A 16749-nucleotide genomic window follows, 5' to 3' on the forward strand; every position below is an offset into this window, starting at 1 on the left:
CTCTGTCCCTCGACTTGTAAAGGGGCGAAGTCCCCCAAGCTCAAGGGGCTCCAGTGCAAAGTCCACCAGGAGTTTTCACGGTCTTAACGAGCCGACTCTGCAAAATCCGCGTGGAAGAGTGACTACCAGCGAGGAGCCAAGACCACTTTTTAAAAGAACAAAAGAGAGGTTTCTGTCCTAAAAAACCCCCATAAAACGGAAAGTCTGATGTTGGCAAAGGAACACACAGAGCCTCTACCCGCTAGCGCGGAGCGTCGCAAGGATCTTTACGCTGTTCAGGGCTGAGTCCAGGCCCCCGACACAGGGCCTGGCAGGCAGCAGGTGTTCAATAAATATTTGCCAAGTGAACGAAAGGATCCAGGCACAGGCCCCGCGCACACAGGAACCAGACAGGATTTCAAGTCAACAGAGAAAGGACAGACTACTCAATACACGGTCTGCAGACAACCAGCTAATTTACCAAGAACTATAAAAACTACACCCCTCACCTTGTGCCGTGCTCCAAACCAAACGCCAGGTTAAAGTCCTAAAGCATATAAAACAAAACTAAGAAAGCCCGGATGAAAATATTTTAAAACTATATTATGATCCGGGGTGGAGTCTTTCAAGATAAAACATAAAAAAAACCAAAGTAATAAACAAAGAGAACACTGATCAATTGACTACATATATACAAATACTGAATCATTACATTGTATGCCTGATACGTTACATGTCAATTCTACCTCGATAAAAAAAATGCAAACAAAATAGACCAACAAAGCATACACAAAGTTAAAAGATATATAATTAAAAACCACTGGGCTTCCCTGGTGGCGCAGTGGTTGAGAGTCCGCCTGCCAATGCAGGGGATACGGGTTCGTGCCCCGGTCCGGGAGGATCCCACATGCCGCGGAGCGGCTGGGCCCGTGAGCCATGGCCGCTGAGCCTGCGCGTCCGGAGCCTGTGCCCCGCAACGGGAGGGGCCACAGCAGTGAGAGGCCCGCATACCACAAAACAAACAAACAAACAAACAAACAAACAAAAAACCACTGAACTGTATACTTTATTAAGGATGAATCTTATGGTCTGTGAATTCTATTTCAGAAGTCTAAAAAAAAAAAAAAGAAGGCCAGTGACAGACAGGAAGAAAATGTTTGTAATTACAAAGGATTAGTATCCACAATATATAAAGAACCACTAGTAAATCAAAATGAGAAATAACAGAAAAATGGGCAAAAAATAGGAAAAGGAATCTTGTAGAAGCAAAAACCCAAATGGCCGAAAGACACGTATGGATGCTGCATCTGAGAAGCAGGCAGAGAAATCCAAATTGAAGCAACAGAGACACTATTTCTACGCTTTGATTGGGGTGGGAGACAAGGCTGAGTGCTGTCCAGCGTGTGGGGAAACGAGCCCTCCGGCTCCAGCTGCAGGCTCTACTTCAGTCCACAACAGGCCCGCGTGAGCCCCAAACACACCGCCTCCTCCAGCTATCCCCTTCCCCAGAGACTCGGGCGTGTGTGGGAGGGGCAGGCCCACGGTCACTGTCGTGTGGTTGGTGACCGTGAAAACATGGGAGGGAGCGGCCAGGCCACCCTGGACAGCCGCACGTGGACCCCACGTAGCAGCACAGAGACCAGGGGGCCCACGGCACCAATGGGAACGGCCTCCAACAGCAAACTGCGTGGCAGCATCGCAGGGGGGCGGTGAGCGCGGCCTGGGCCTAGGTAACGTCAACAGGGGCCACGGGCACAGCAGAGAGGCTCGGGCCCAGCTCGCCACGCGTCTGGCGCTGCCGAGCACCCTATGCACCCGCTCATCTCCAACTCACACTCCGCGAGGTGGACGCTGCTGGGCTCAGCGCCACCACGCGGACGAAGCCGCCGTGGCGGAGACCGAGCTGCCCAGGGACACACAGACGGAAAGTGCAAGGGCCGGGGTCTGCACCCAGGCGGCCTGGCCTGCAGCTGCGCTCTGGGCCACGCGTGCACAGAAACCCCAGCGGGAAGGCTTTCGGCTTCTACGCGGAGTGGGGGATGCCTTCATGCGTTCCAGGTGAAATTAAAAACGAACCGAGCCAGGAGGACTCTACAGAGGCCAAGGCTGCCCGGGTGAGGGACGCAGCTTTTTGTGGCCGCCACCCGTCCACGCAGCTGGGACGCCCACGTCAGGACACGACGTCTGCCGGGGATGAGGGAACCTTGGGCACTGGGGGAGCCCCCAGGTCACGCCAGCCTCCCCCAAGAGGGTCCGAGACGATCCGGGAACTGGCTGTGCCTGGAAGCAGGGGGGCGCAGGCTTTCAGGACCGACCCCAGGATGGCCTTGGCAGCTCATGGCCTCCCCGGTTCAGCGAGCTGTTCTGGCCACAGACTGCGTGGCAGTGGGACGGGTCCTCACATGCAGACGGAGTCCCAGGAGAGCACCCCTGGCAGACGGGACGGGTCCAAGACTCGTAGTCCTTAGCTGATCGAGAGCCAAGGACCCCCCCAGCCCCTAGCGGCTCCCGTGGGACTGCACGGGTCCCCCATACCCGCCCTTCGGGACAGGTCTCTCTGAGTCCCCCAGCCGGCGCTGCCAGCTGCACCAGGGATGGCTCAGAAGTGCCCCCAAGACTCTCCAGCCCCTGCTAGCAGAGGAAGCGGGGAGCAGGGGAGCACAGTGGACAGGCGTCAGCAGCCACCAAGCAGGCTGGCCACATTCCCTCCGCGTCCCCCTCCCTGGAGGAGCCAGCGCCAGGCCGGCGTCTGGGGACCCTAAGTCCAGAGGCCCTGTGGATAGACGTGAGGAGAAACCCGAGGTTTAACAACCAGAGCCGCCAGCGTCGCCTCTGAGGGAGCGCTCAGCCCGCCCGCCCTTCCACTGGCTATTTTCAGCTGTGCTAAGAATAGTGGGTTTTAAATACCAGCCTCCTGCCCCGGACCTGCTCTCAAGGCTGCCCCGACGGCGCGTTGCCAGAACGCAGCGTGGTGGCCACGCCGCGGACCCAACGTACGATCTCCCAGAGGGCGTAGGGCCTACCGGTGCCCTGCTCCCGGGTGCGGGCCCGAGCCCAGGCTGCACAGACACGGCCACGGACCTGCCCCCCAGCCCGCCGCGGCTCAAAGACCCCCGTGCCCGCACCACCCCGGGCCGGACGCCGGGGCCAGCGCGGTGCCGCAGGCGCCACACCACGCGCCCCCCGCCCCGGCCCCCGCGACCACCCCGCCCGGGCGGCCGGTGGCCGGGGACTCACTTGTTGAAGAGGTTGAGGCCGATGCGGTAGTGCCGCCGGCGGATGACGTCGTTGCTGAAGGTGGGCGAGTCCCAGCTGTTGCGGGTCTCCTTGTGGTAGGTCTGCTTGCTGAGCGTCTGCTCGCGCAGGCTGTCGCGGGACGAAGACTCGGAGCTGCAGTTGATGGTGTCGTTGGAGTTGGACGTGCTGTTCAGGCTGTCGTTGTCCCCGTCCGAGTAGTCCGACTCGGACTTGCTCTGCCTGTTGGCCGAGCCGTTGATGGCCAGGTGGCCGTCCAGGGGCCTGGGCGCCCGGCCCCGCGGCTCCGGCTCCTCCCGGGGGAGGCCCCTGGGGGGCCCGGGGGGGCCGTGCTTGGGGCTGCCCTGCAGCCCGCCCAGGCCGCGCTCGTAGGCGCCCTGCCTCTTAAGCGAGCTGCGGTCCGAGCGGTCGCTGAGGTCCACGGAGCTGTCACTGGGCGGCTCGATGGTGAGGAGCGGGAGGTGCTCCCCGCGCGGCCGCGGCTCCGGCGGCTCCAGCGAGGGCGTGCTCCGGCAGCTGGTGTCCGTGTCCCCCTTGTCGTCCTTGTGGGCCAGGGCCCAGTAGTCCTGGGCGGCGGCCCCGGGCCGCAGCCGCAGGTCCGACTCGGCGCTGGACGGCCGGCGGCCCGCCTGCCTCGGGGGCAGGGGCGGCGACAGCTCCTCCTCGTCGATGTACAGGGTGACGTCGCTGTACGAGGCGGTCAGCTCGTCCAGCTGGCGGGGCTCGGCGCCGCGCGGGGCCGGCGGGGGCTCGGCGTCCCGGGTCCGCCCCACGTCGGGCGCGGGCGCCCCCTCGGCGTGCAGGCTGCGGCAGTTGAGCGCGTCGTCGATGGACTCGGCCAGCGACTTCACCTGCCGAGAGAAGGCGTCCTCCAGCTCCGTGATGGCGTCCGCGAAGTCGCCGGCCGGGGCGGGGGCCTGGAGGGCAGGCGGCGGGCCCAGGTCTCCGCACTGGGCCGGCACCAGGGCCTCCAGCGGGGCACCCTTGTCGGTCACGGAGACCTGCTTGCCCTCGAAGTAGGAGCTGTGCACCTTCTCGGGCCCCTCGAAGGAGAACTGCATCCTCATGTTGGACAGCACGATGCGGCGCGACATGCGGTTCTCGGACATGGAGCTGCGCAGCCGCTCAAAGTTCTTGTTCATCTGGTACTGGCGGAAGGCTGTCTGGATGGTGCGGGCCGCATGGCGGGTCACGAGGCGGCCCCCATACTTCCGTTCTAGCATCTCCACCTGCGGGGGAAGGAGAGGAGCGTGAGGACGGCCCAGGAGGCCCAGCGTGTCCCAGGCGTCAGACCCAGTTAAAGCAAGTGATCCCTGCAGGACTGCTCAGAACCTTTAAAGGGTGGTGTTTTCCCAAAGTTCTCTGGCCACAGCAGGCCGAGCGGCCCTGGTGTACCTGGGGCACGCACTTGAATGAGACTTGGAGGTGGTGGAAGAGGTGCAGGCAGCCCCTCCAGAGAGAAGAAGCCCGCGGCAGGTGCAGGTTAAGAGACCGTCCCCAGGGGCTTCGCTGGCGGTCCAGCGGTTAAGAATCCGCCTCCCAATGCAGGGGACGCCGGTTTGATCCCTGGTCAGGGAACTAAGATCCCACACGCCGCAGGGCAATGAAGCCCACGCGCCGCAACTTCTGAGCCCGCACGCCACAGCTAGAGAGAAGCCCACGCGCTGCAACGAGGAGCCTGTGCGCTGCAGCAGAGGATCCCGCACACCGAGATCCCACGTAATGCAACTAAGACCCAACGCAGCCAAAAAATAATAATTAAAAAAAAAAAATAGCGAGAGACGGGCCCGAGGCCCGAGCAGGCCCTGGGCGCTGAGCACTGTCTGCAGGCCTCCAGCCTCGCTTCCGCCTGCAGCACCGCCCGAGGGCCTGGGTCTAGTCCCGGCCCCGCCCTTGGCAGTGGAGTGACTCTGAGAAGCCTTGGACCCGGCGGTCGCCGAGTCCCATCAGACGGACCTCGCAGGGCAGCGGTGGGCACAGGTGAGACAGGCTCTCGGCACGCGCCAGCACGGGGCTGAGGAAGTGCAGGACCCTCAGCTGCACTCCTTGGAGGTGTAGACAGTTTGCGGGGGCCCCAAGTCCCCTCCCTGACAGATGGGGAAACCGAGGCCCAGAGAAGAGGTCCAGCACAGCCCCGGATGCCTCCAGACGCACAGCAGGCTCTGTGAGCCCGGTGATGGGGCCGGGCTGCAGGCAGGCAGGGGCGCTGGGCCTCGCGCGTGCCACGTGGGCCCGCGAAGTCCTAGGCTCAGGCCGGCCAAGGACTACGGACAGCCCCGAGAGCCGCTCCCCGTGCCTGCTTCGCAAGCGAGGCCGGAGCCGCTCTGTGGAAGCCGGGAAGGCCCAGGATGAGGAGCCGGCTGGCCGGCCCAGCCGAGCCCGTGGGCACTGGGCAGAGTGACGTGGGTGACGAGGCCTCAGGCCCCCGGGGGCGCTCACATCCCGAGGGGGCGCGGCTCCGCGGTCTGCTCCACGCCGGCGGCCGGGGGACAAGGCCCCACCCTCAAGAGGCCAAGTGCCCCCAGAACGGAGGCACACGCGGCACCGAGCAAACCCCAGGCGGTGGCCGAGGGGGGCACGGGGCCGCTCAGAGCCGCCTGGGGGTGGGCGGGAGGGGGGAGGGGGCTCCGAGCCCCACTCAGGACTCGGGGTGGGTCCTGGTCTCCCCGAGGGACGCCAGCCCCCCAAGCCCGACACAGACGTGCAGCTCTCCGGGGCCCACAGGAGGGGGGGCGGCAGGCCCCTGGCACGAGAGGAGGTGGGGGGCGGGGTGAGGATCAGAACGACTTTTCCAAGCCCGGCCCTGGAGTCAGCCAGGGCGGGTCTGTTTCTCCTCTCGCCCTGAAGTCACTGAACGGCATCCAAAGGGATGACCTCACTTCCGCAGCGTCTGTTTTCTGGGTTTGCAGTGGAGCTCTGACAGCCCACGGCGCCGACAAAGGGCCCACGGCTGAGCTCTGGGAAGCCCTCTCCTCTCTGCCCTCCAAGGCCCGGGTTCCGGGCGCCGCGGGAGAGGAGGGGGGGGGGCACCGCACAGGTCAGGGCGCGCGCTCCACGGCCCCTCCTCTCCTTCTGACTCTGGATCTCACGAACCCAGGAGCGGCACTCCTGGCCTGAGACCGGCCCCCGAATCTGGGTGGGGACGGGAGGGACTTCGGGAAGGCAGACGTGGGCTCTGCTCTGTGTCGTCGTCAAAGCCCCCTCAGCCCCTCCGACCGGCGCCCCCCCCCCCGCCCCCAGGGGACACACAGACCCAGGCCCGCTCTCACTCAGCGCCCGGGCCCACCACCGTGGTCATTCATTCTTGCTTCCGGGCCAGAACCAAGCCAAGGCCCAGTCTGAACGCCAACTGGGGGTGCAGGGCAGGGACCCCAACCCGTCTGTGCCCCTCTGCTGGGCATCAGCCTCACCTGGCACAGCGTCTGGTCTGCAGAGGGACCCCAGGAAGCCCCCCCACACCCTGCAGAGGGGGACAGAGGCTCTGACAAGTGACGGGACGAGGGGCTGAGAGGCTCGGCCTCCCACAAAGCAGAACCGCCACCCTCGCCAACTCAGCCCTCCTGCTCAGACAGGAAACGGCCAGGAGGTGCGGAGGCCGCGGGCCAGCGGACGCTACACGGCCTTGCGCTGGGCTCCTTCCACCAAAATGGGGCTTCGCGTCACCCAGACTCCGCCCCCTCGTGGAACCGGGCACCCTACCTTCATCTGGAAATTCCTGCGTCATCTGTCCTGTTCCTGTTTTCACCTTGACTGCCAGGAGGCTCAGCAGAGAGTCGAATGCTCGGTGGCCCTCGGCATCACCTCCCCACCCCTCCCCTCTTCCCGGCCATCCTTTCCGCCAAGCAGCTCTGCCCCTGGCGTTCGTGCCTGCTGCTACCGCTTCCTGCAAGACCCCGCCCTCAAACACCCCGTCCTGATAGCACCTTGGAGAGGGGCCCCCACGCCTCATCCAAGCTGTCTCCTCCCACGGGTGCCCGGCTTCTCTCCCCGCTTTCCTCATCCCCGGAGTTTGTATCACGCTCTGCAGTTAACCTGTGTCTCTACTGTTAACCTGTCTCTGGACCACCGCGTCTGCCTGGGGGCTGGGGCCGCACCCTGTCCCCTGGTGACTCCGCGGCGCCCAGCACGGGGTCTGGCACACAGTGGGCGTCAGGCTAACGTGCGAGGGGTGAAAATGAACAGCTGTGCCGCATTGAGGCTGCAGGAAGCGTATGAGTACCTCCACAGGCCTCTCGGAAGTTTTAACCTTTCCCACTTCTATTTTAATGGTCCTGCCGCAGACGTTTGTTACTATAAACTGTTTTTAATCCACTTTGGATATGGGTGAAACTGACAAATGGAACAGAGGCCCCTGCCGTGGGCCTAGCCACGAGGCCAAGCGCCACGAGGCCAGGGGTCTATTTGCTCCCAAATATTGGCCTGACAGGGATCATCTGCTTCGGGCTCCGGCCACTTGCGGGCCCCACCCCCCGTCAGTCCCAACTCACAGGCCGACAAGGCAGGGCTGTCCAAGGTTACAGGGCAGCCCCAAGAACAGGGAGAGGGGGCCCGCTAAGGACTGTGCTGGGGGAAGACCCGCCCTGGGCAGTACCCACGCCGCACCGCTCCCCGCAGAAGTCTGGGGCTGCACCGGGCCCAGACCTCTGCTCTGTAAGACACAAACCGTCAGAGTGGGTAGCACACAGAGGGTCCAGGCCAGGGTAGGTGTGGGAGGTGAGGGGGCAAGGAGACTTCTGCAGCCTGGTGTCTGAGGGGCTGCCGGGCAGGTCCTGCAGCCAGGCCGGGCTCACAAGGAGACTCTGCCCACAGCTCGGTGCACAGCAGCTGGGGACGGGGACGGGCAGGCCGGCCCCGCACGCCGGCCCCGCTGCTTCCGGAAGCCGGGGGTGCTCCCGAAGCCTGGAGCTTTCTGGGAGAGCTTCACACAAGAATTCTCGGTGGAGCGCCTACTATGTGCCTGCACTCGGAGGGGCTGGGAGGGAGAAGCCTGCCCCCTCATGAGCTCTCCCTCCCCCGGACCCCACCTGCCACCCAACCGGGACCCTCCCCTCCCTCCCTCCCTCCCTCCCTCCCTCCCTCCCATCAACCTAAGAGGCCAAGCAGGCAGGCCACGCGTGCCGTCGCCCTGTACACACGTGCCAGCCCCACGGTGGGTCTGGGCCAAGGCCCCCGGGGAGGAAGGGCGACGCGCAAGGAGGCGGTTTCCCCCAGGACACGGGGCTGTAGGCCGAGGGGTGGAATGAAAGCCTGGCCTCACTGGCTGGGGACGGGCTCGCTGCTCGGTTCAGAGCACGTGCTCTTTCTGTGGTGAACTGACCGCCCCTTCCCCGGGGACCCCTCCTGCTGACCCCCCAAGGTTCAGCTCTCTCCTGGATCCCAGGACCTCGGTGGCCGCCACGGAACCCACGCGCACCGGCGGCACCAGGTCCTGACCCCCAGCGTGGGCCCCGGAGCCCAGCGAGGACGGCTGTGAGCCGGGCAGAGGCCGAGGCCGGACAGGAACGTGCCGCATCGGCTCCTTCCCTCGGAACCCTCCGCGCGCCGGGAGGAGCCGGCCCGGGCTGGGGCCGAGGCGGAGGCCGCGTCCGCGGGGAACGGCCCCCGCCTTGGCGCGGCTGTGGAGCACACGGGCCCCCCCCGCGGTCCCGGGCGGCCCCGGCAAAGGGCCGCGTCGTCGTCCGAGGCCACGCAGGCGCCGCAGCCTCCCCCGACCCCCGACGCCTCTCCCCGCGTGGCCCGCGTGGCCGGCTGCCTACCTGCTTGTCCTGCAGGTCGGAGGAGAGCTCATAGCTCTCGGAGAGGGACCGTGAGCGCTTGATGGCCTCCTCCTCGGCCTGCTTCCGCAGGACGGAGGTCGAGTGCTGCAGCTTGGGCCTCCGCGTGCGCTGCTGCCCGGCCGGCCCCGCGTACAGCCCATAGGCGCCCCCGGGCGTGTGCTCCGAGTGGGCCAGGCCCAGGCCGCAGCCGGGCGCCGAGGGGCCCTGGTGGTAGGCGGAGGGGCTGTCCAGCGACGTGCCAGTCTCGCTGCTGGGGGCCTCGCCCTCGACACTGCAGAGAGAGGACGGGCCTCCGGTGAGCAGGAAGCCAGAGCCCAAGGCCCCGCAGGCGTCCCGCCTCCCCGCCCTCCTACAGGTGGGGTCCCCAGGGGCGGCCGAGGCCGAGGGCCGTGACCCTCCCCTCCTCCCCTGGTGACTCCACTTTCTCTGTACGGCTCGCCCCTCCTCACAGCCAACACCCCTCCCTGCAGGATCCCGTTCACTGTGCGTCTCCCACGGGAAGGTCGGCCCCGTGCGTCCACTGACGAGCCCAGGACCTCGAGCCGGCCGGTCCAGAGCAGGCGCCCAGTGACGTTCACGGACGGACAGAGGGTCCCGTCCCCTCCACTCCCTCACTCCCACTGCCTGGTTTAAGTAAACCACTCTTTTTTAAAAAAAAAAAACCAATAATTAACAAAATGACTCTTCACTGCATACATACGGGGGGGGGGTCAGGCATGGTGCTGGTGTGTTTGTTATGGGCAGCACGGGTCCCTCCCCACCAACATTTGCATACTTCAAGCCCTATCAGCCAGCACCTCAGAATGTGTCTGGGTTTGGAGATTGTCTTTAAGGAGGTAATTGAGTTAAAATGAGGTCATGAGGGTCCTAATCAAACTGACTGGTGTCCCCGAAGGCGAGATTAGGGGACACACACACACACACACACACACACACACACACACAGACACAGACACACACACACACACAGACAGACAGACAGACACACACACACACAGACACACACACACACACACAGACACACACACACAGACACACACACACAGAGACACACACACACACACACACACAGACACACACACACACAGACACACACACACACAGACACACACACACACACAGACACACACACAGACACACACACACACACAGACACACACACACACACAGACACACACACACACACAGACACACACACAGACACACACACACACAGACACACACACACACACACAGACACACACACACACACAGACACACACACACAGACACACACACACACAGACAGACACACACACACACACACACACGCGCGCGCGGAGGGCGTACCCCGTGAGGAGGCGGGGAGAAGAGGGCTGTCTACGCGCCAAGGAGGGGCCTCAGGAGGAGCCACCCTGCCTGCACCCCATCTCGGCCTCCAGCCTCCCATGGTGAGGCGTCAACACCTGCCGTTCAAGCCGCCCCATCTGCACTGCTGCTCACAGCCAGTTGGAGACAAACCCAGAGCTGTGTACACACTTTCTCTAAACCTTAAAGCCAGTCTCCCTCCAGAGGCCGGATTATTAACCCCTTTTCCAGGTGAGGAGACTGAGGCCCACACAGCACAGGCCTTGTCCGAGGTTGCACAGGTAGAACGTAGGTGAGTCGGGATTAAAGCCCAACACCGGGGGCTCCCCGCCACCCCACCGCCCTCGTCCCAGGCCTGTGCAGATCCCTCAATCCTCCAAGTGCCTGGCGGGGGGACGGAGGGGTGGCTTACTCACCCCAAACTCATGACCTTAGAAGACTTGGGACACAGAGAAAAGGGAGAAACGTGCAACGGAGTTTCTGGCAGCTTCTGGCGGCCTCTCCCGAGGCGCCCTGCCACTCCCTGGCCCATCGGATCCCTGGGGCCAGGGCGGGGTCCCTCTGGAAGTGGCCCAGCGGAGGGAAGGGCTCACAGACCCCGTGAGCTACAGTCCGGCCGTCCTCCAGAGTCCCGCCTTCAGAACAGTGGGAACGCCCTGCATCCAGCAGCCTCCGTGACCGGCCCACCTGCCCAGCTCCGCTCACACTGTCCCCACGGGTCCAGGGCCAGCAGAGCCACCTGCCCAGCACGAAACATGCCTCCTGGGGAGGGGGCATGGGCACGGAGGCCCTGGAGCCAGCACACCCCAGCCCACCTGGTTGTGAAGCCCATCACGTGCTGCCCAGCGGGCCGTCTAAGAGGAGCGCAGGCCTTCCACTCTGGCCCGCGGGGATACACAGCGGGTCTCCCGCAGCAGAGGACATCGCAGCCGGCGCCCAGGGGCTGGGGTATGACGAGGCTCCGTCCGCGGGGAAGAGTCCCGGGTGCCTGGCCTCGGTGCGGCTTTGAGTCAAGGGCTCACGCTCATTGCAAGGCCTGGCTCCCGTCCATGACCCAGGCGGGCCGCTCTCGGCGCCTCGGGCCACCACCACTCGAGACCCCCGTGCCGTTCGTGGCCACCCGGCAGCAGCTTCCTCGGGGCCTGTGGACGGGGACGGGGACGGGGACGGGCGGCACTGCAGACTCCCCCGTTCTCCCGAGGAAGCCCACCACCCGGGACGGACGGCTGCAGGGGAGAGTGAAGGAGCCCACGGGCCCCAGAGGGGATGGCCGCCCCGGAGGTGCCCGCGGCCGACCGGAGCCCCCCGCTGAGCCACGCCTCCCCTGGAAGCACTTCTGCCTTTCCCGGCAAGAGGGTGACAGCAAACAGAACCACGTCCTTGAGGAGAAGCAGCCGGGGCTCAGCTCGCCAGGATTTTAAATTGCCCCTGTGCCCTGAGTCTGCAGAGGCCACGGAGACGGGGCGGGTTCCGTGCAGGTCCGAGCGGGAAGCCCCTCGGTGCCTCACGGGCCCCTCCTGCTGGGGGCCTGGACTCTCCCCCAGCGCCCGACGCCCCCCCCGACAAAGGGGGCGTTCACGCTCACGGGGAAGGGGCTTGGCCCCTTGCCCCTACCCCGCCCGCGCTCACCTGATCTCGGAGCGGCGTGAACAGGTGTCAGCAGGTGACAGGCCGTTCCCCTATCCCCCGCGGTGGCCGGGCAGGGCCGGTCTGGGGCAGAGGCAGCGGAGGAGGGACAGGCAGGGGACTCTGCCCCCGGCCCACGGCCGCGCTCTGCCCTGCGGAGGGGCCAGGCCCGGCCGTCCGGCTGAGCTCATGGGCAGGACATCCGTGCGGAGCCCCTCCGTGTGGAGGCTGCGCCCCAGCAGGACGGGTGCACTCGGCCGCGGACGGGGATGGAGGTGCCTGGGGGGACGCAAGGGCTTTCTGGGGCGGTGCCAGCCCCGGGGCTCCTGCTCCGCCCACGACCTGGCCCCCGGCCGTCTCGAGCCAGCAGGTTCCAGAAGGTGCCTGGCGGGGAGGGCCGGGCCTCCTTCCAGGCCAAGAGCAGGGGTTGACAGTCACCCGCAGCCTCCTCTCCCGTGAGCCCGACCTTCGAGACACCCCTACCTGCCCGCCTGCCAGCAGGTGTTCCAGGCCACCGCCACCGCGGCTCCCTGGATGGTCACTCACGCCCCCGCCCCTCTCCTCCCCACGGCGGTCAGAGCCGTCCCGACCCCACGGGAGCCACATCGAGTGCCCACACCGTCCTTCCTGCAGTGCCCTTCAGGCCTGACCTCGGCTGACTGCACTCGGGCCCCTCTTCCCGTCGCTCATCCTATTCCAGCCTCACTGGCTTCCTTCCTCTCTTCTCCAAGGGGCCAGGCAGGCCTCAGGGCCTTTGCCCCGGCTGCTCCGGCTGCCTGGAACGCTGTTCCCCGGATCGCGGCACGGGCCACACCTTCAGCTCCCTTGGGGCTTGACTCAGTGCCACCTTCCGGTGAGGGCCCCGCTACTCGCCCGAGATACAGCCACGCCGCCCTCTCTCTCCCCAGCATCCTTCATCCCACACTCGGCGGTCTGCCCACCAGCACGCTGTGTAGGGTGACGTATTCTTCCCGTCTTGCCTTTGCCGTCTGCCCCCCACATCAGTATCTGGGCCCCGTGAGGACACGGGTCCTTTTTCTGCGTTGCTGGCGGATGCTCCCCGCATGCTGACGCATGCGCCAGGCTAACGGGGCCCAGTGACACCTGCCGAGCGGGTGCAGGCACTTCCCAGGCCAGCCACCTGCCGGTCCCGGGACGCGGCTTCTTACGTCGCCCCCGCCGGCACGTCCCACCGGCCCCAGACCTAACCGGTGACGCTCGCCCACCACCACGCAGTGACGGAGCCAGCGTGCCGGGCTGAGTCACCAGGGCAGTCCCTCCCCGACGGCCACCCCCCCCTTGGGGGCAGATGGGGTGGGGCCTCCCCCCATTCCATCTGTCCCCAGGTCCCGCCAGATCTACGTGAATATGGGGTCCCTTGAGTCGTGCAACGGGGCAGCCCTCGCGCACCCCAGATCGAAACCTCCAACCATCCCGACAAGAAACGGCCGGGCCGTCCTACTGCAACCAGCATGACTCACTGTCCTCCGAGAAAGGCGTGGACAAAAGCGAGCAGAGCCACACGGAGCCTAAGAACCCGTCCTGGGCCAGGGAACATCACTCCTTCGTGGTCCCAGACGCAAGAGGGACAGCATCAGACCCTGAGAGAGTCTCCTGAACCAGAGCCAAGCCCCGGCGAACACAAGGACGACGCGTGACGTGAAAACGCCTGGTGACGACACGCGCGGGAAGCAACAGATGCTCTCAGGACACGCTGCTCTGAATTCTTCAGGGCGGCAGCTAGACCTGGTCGTTGACCTTCAGCCCTGCAGATGCTTGACCTGAACCTCTGGAGACGTTCACCCGCACCCCGGAGCTCAGGGCTCGAAGCCCCTCTGTCCTGGTTAGCGCTCGCCTCTTCCCCCAGCTCCTTCCTGGGGGAGAAGGGACTGTGCCCTGAGCAGGACAGGCCCCCCCACTGCAGGCTGCCCCAGGGACACAGATCTCCGTGTCCGGCCCCTGGCCCGCCCTGCACGCCTCTACTGCGCTCGCTCGACAGGACGGGAGCTCCACCCCTCGCCGCCCAGGTCCTCTTTCTCTCGTGGCGAAGCTTCTCCCAAAGCCTGTGTCCATCGGCCAGGAGCGGACACCCCCGGGTGGGTCCTCAGCTGCACACTGGGATTCGTGAGCACGCACAGACTCCCGGGCCGCGTGCAAATCTAGGAATGGGCAGGCGCCGGCCCAAGTCCCTGCCATTCCCTGACAGTTTAGAGTTTCTGGGACGTTCCATGACAGTTAAGGCTCTGAGAAAATGCTCCTGATGCAGCAATCCCTTTTCTGGAGATTCACGCAAAGGAAATAAGACCAATATGCAAAGAGACGTGTACAAGCAATTCCACCGCAGTGTTGTTTCTAATTATAAAAACTTAGAAGTAATCCCAATGCTTGTCAACAAGGGATTGATTTAAATTAATTATATAACAATACACTGGAAACAATGTCAAGATGGGGGAAGGTTTAGCTTGATGGCTGTTCTCATGAAAAAGACTGGGGGACCTTTTTGGCTGACATGAGTTTCATACAAGCCGAGAAGCCAGTCACTAACAAGAACGAGTAAAAAGCCAGAAGCAGATCCAGCCCTACCGTCCATTACAAGTATCGGATCACAGCGGAAGGCCGTCTGAGCCCCACGTGGGTTCTTAAGGCCGGGCGCTTTGGCTCCCACCTCCTCCCGCCAGCCCAGGGCAGACATCGCTAATCCATCACAGACTCCCTTCTGCACGTCTGCCAGCACGGCGCACCGCACGACCATGATGGACGCCAGCTGGGGGCGAGAGGGGCCCCGTCTGCCAACCCCAATTACAGCACAAGGCGACCTCCCACCAAGGGCTGAGACCGCGTAGCCAGGAGAACGGCGGCCAGAGGGGATATGAGGCCTGCGGTCAAGCCTCTGATGGGCGGACAGGCAGAGGACAGAGCAGATCCTGCTGCAGACAGAACTAGGACCTGCACCGCCCTGCTCGAGAAAAAACGCTCTCACGGGGGCAGGGCTGCTCTGGAGGTGATGAGCTCCCTGTCACAGGAGGTGTGCAAGCTGCGGCAGGTCAGACACCTGTCAGAGGCGCGGCTGAAGGACTCCTGCACTGGCTGGAAGCTGCCACACATCTGCACCCCGATGCCGCTTCACTTGCATTTCTTGGCCTCTGAGGCCACACCCAGGTATCAGTTCAAGTCCCACTTCCTCTACAAGGCCACCCCTGCCTGCTGCGGCCCCCCACTCCTGCACTCCCGGTCTCCGTGGAGATCACCTGGGCGAGTGGGTGTGGGGTCCACCCACCCCACTGGGACTCCTGCTCTGTGAGGGCTGAGTCCCCGAAAGCCTCAGCCTCCGGCAAAGACCGGGACCCAAGACTGGCTCCTTCCTGAGAGGCCAAGCTCCGCACATGCACAACGGGGCCCCGAGGCTACGGAGCAGGAGGGGGCTGCGTCGGGGGGAGCTGCAGAGCGGCGGGTGCCGGAGTGCACGGAGACCTGCACACAGAGGCGTCCACAGTGGTCCTAGTGGCCCGGCCCTACCCACACCAGCCTGGGGGCTCCAAGCTCTGCGTCGCCAAGTTACCCCGGGCTCCTCCTCCCCTTCTCCAGTTTTCCAAACATGTCTCCTTGCACTCGAGGCTGGTCTGTGATATGTTTACGTGGGGAAATGGCTGGATCACAGCGCCGGAGCTTCCAACAGCCCTGGGATGACGGAAACCACATAAGAACAGAGGACACATTTGAAGCCTCTCCGCCTCCTCTCTGCCAAACGAGGGGCTGGACGGGCTCCTGGCCGCCGCCTCCTAGCCAGACGTCTGGGTTGGAATTCTGGCTCCACTGCTCACCAGCTGTGTGACCACAGGCAGGAATCCTTCCGTGCCTCGGTTTCCTTTCCTGTAAAATGGGGGCGATTAGAGAGCCAACTTCACATGCCTGTTGTGAGGCTTTACAGAGTCGGTACAGGAAAAGTCCTTAAAAGTTGCTCGGCTCATAAAAGCGCTTTCTGACTGCTGTCTCCAGTTATTCTCAGACGGACAGGGCCTTGCCTGCATGTGCCAGCAGTTAGAGGTGGGTCACCTACCCTGCCTGCCATAGGGCCCCTCCTCCTGCGGACACCCCCCTGCAGCACTGAGCCACGGATGCGGGGAAGGCAGGAGGGTCCTAGAAAGGGGCCCAGGCCCCACAGCCGCGACGCCACATCCTGACTCGAGCCGGGGAGAGTCTCGGCCCCTCGGGCCACGGATGTCTAATTACGGCCTGTGAGGTCATGAACGACTTTTCTTAAGAAAGATGTTAGAGGAGGCGCGGGGCAGAAGCAGGGACCCGCCGCTCACGGCCAACACTGCTGATGCTGATGACAGAAATAATACTAACGTCTGCAGAGTCAGTGGTGCTCTCAGCTGTACGTGAGGCCCGTTTGGTCCTCCTGACTGCCCAGCACAGCCCCACGGGCACAGAGAGGGTGGGCCCATCCTGAGGCCACACAGCTCACGAGCGAAATCAGAACCCAGGCAGCCCGGCCTCAGAGCCGACAGACGTACGCCCTGTGCTTCTGTGGCTTCTGAGTGAAACACACACACACACACACACACACGGGGGTTTGGGTTATACAGCAGCAACTCTCCTCTGTAAACCTGCTGGGTACAGGAGCTGTGTTGGGTGTTTAACCTACGTGGCCTGTAACCCAATCACCGTCCCTGGGGACCGAGGCGGGGGTGGGGGTGGGTGCTAGGCCACTGTCCCTTCTGTAGATGAGGAATGTGGGGCTGGTGGGGCTGAGTCACTGGGC

At 64.2% G+C, this 16749-nt stretch overlaps 1 protein-coding gene across 10 annotated transcripts in view; it reads right to left on the reverse strand.

Annotated features, from left to right (window-relative positions):
• IQSEC1 (IQ motif and Sec7 domain ArfGEF 1) overlaps positions 1–16749 on the reverse strand; it is a 311767-nt gene that overhangs the window by 26142 nt on the left and 268876 nt on the right. For all 10 annotated transcript variants that reach the window (XM_067043341.1, XM_067043340.1, XM_067043348.1 and 7 more), the window contains 2 exons: positions 8991–9282; positions 3217–4463 (listed from right to left, as the gene is read on the reverse strand). In XM_067043341.1, coding sequence (XP_066899442.1) covers positions 3217–4463; positions 8991–9282 — 1539 coding nt within the window. The remainder of the gene's footprint in view (positions 1–3216; positions 4464–8990; positions 9283–16749) is intronic.

This window comes from Kogia breviceps, chromosome 10 (genome assembly GCF_026419965.1).
Source record: "Kogia breviceps isolate mKogBre1 chromosome 10, mKogBre1 haplotype 1, whole genome shotgun sequence".
In the NCBI taxonomy this organism is placed as follows: domain Eukaryota; kingdom Metazoa; phylum Chordata; class Mammalia; order Artiodactyla; family Physeteridae; genus Kogia; species Kogia breviceps.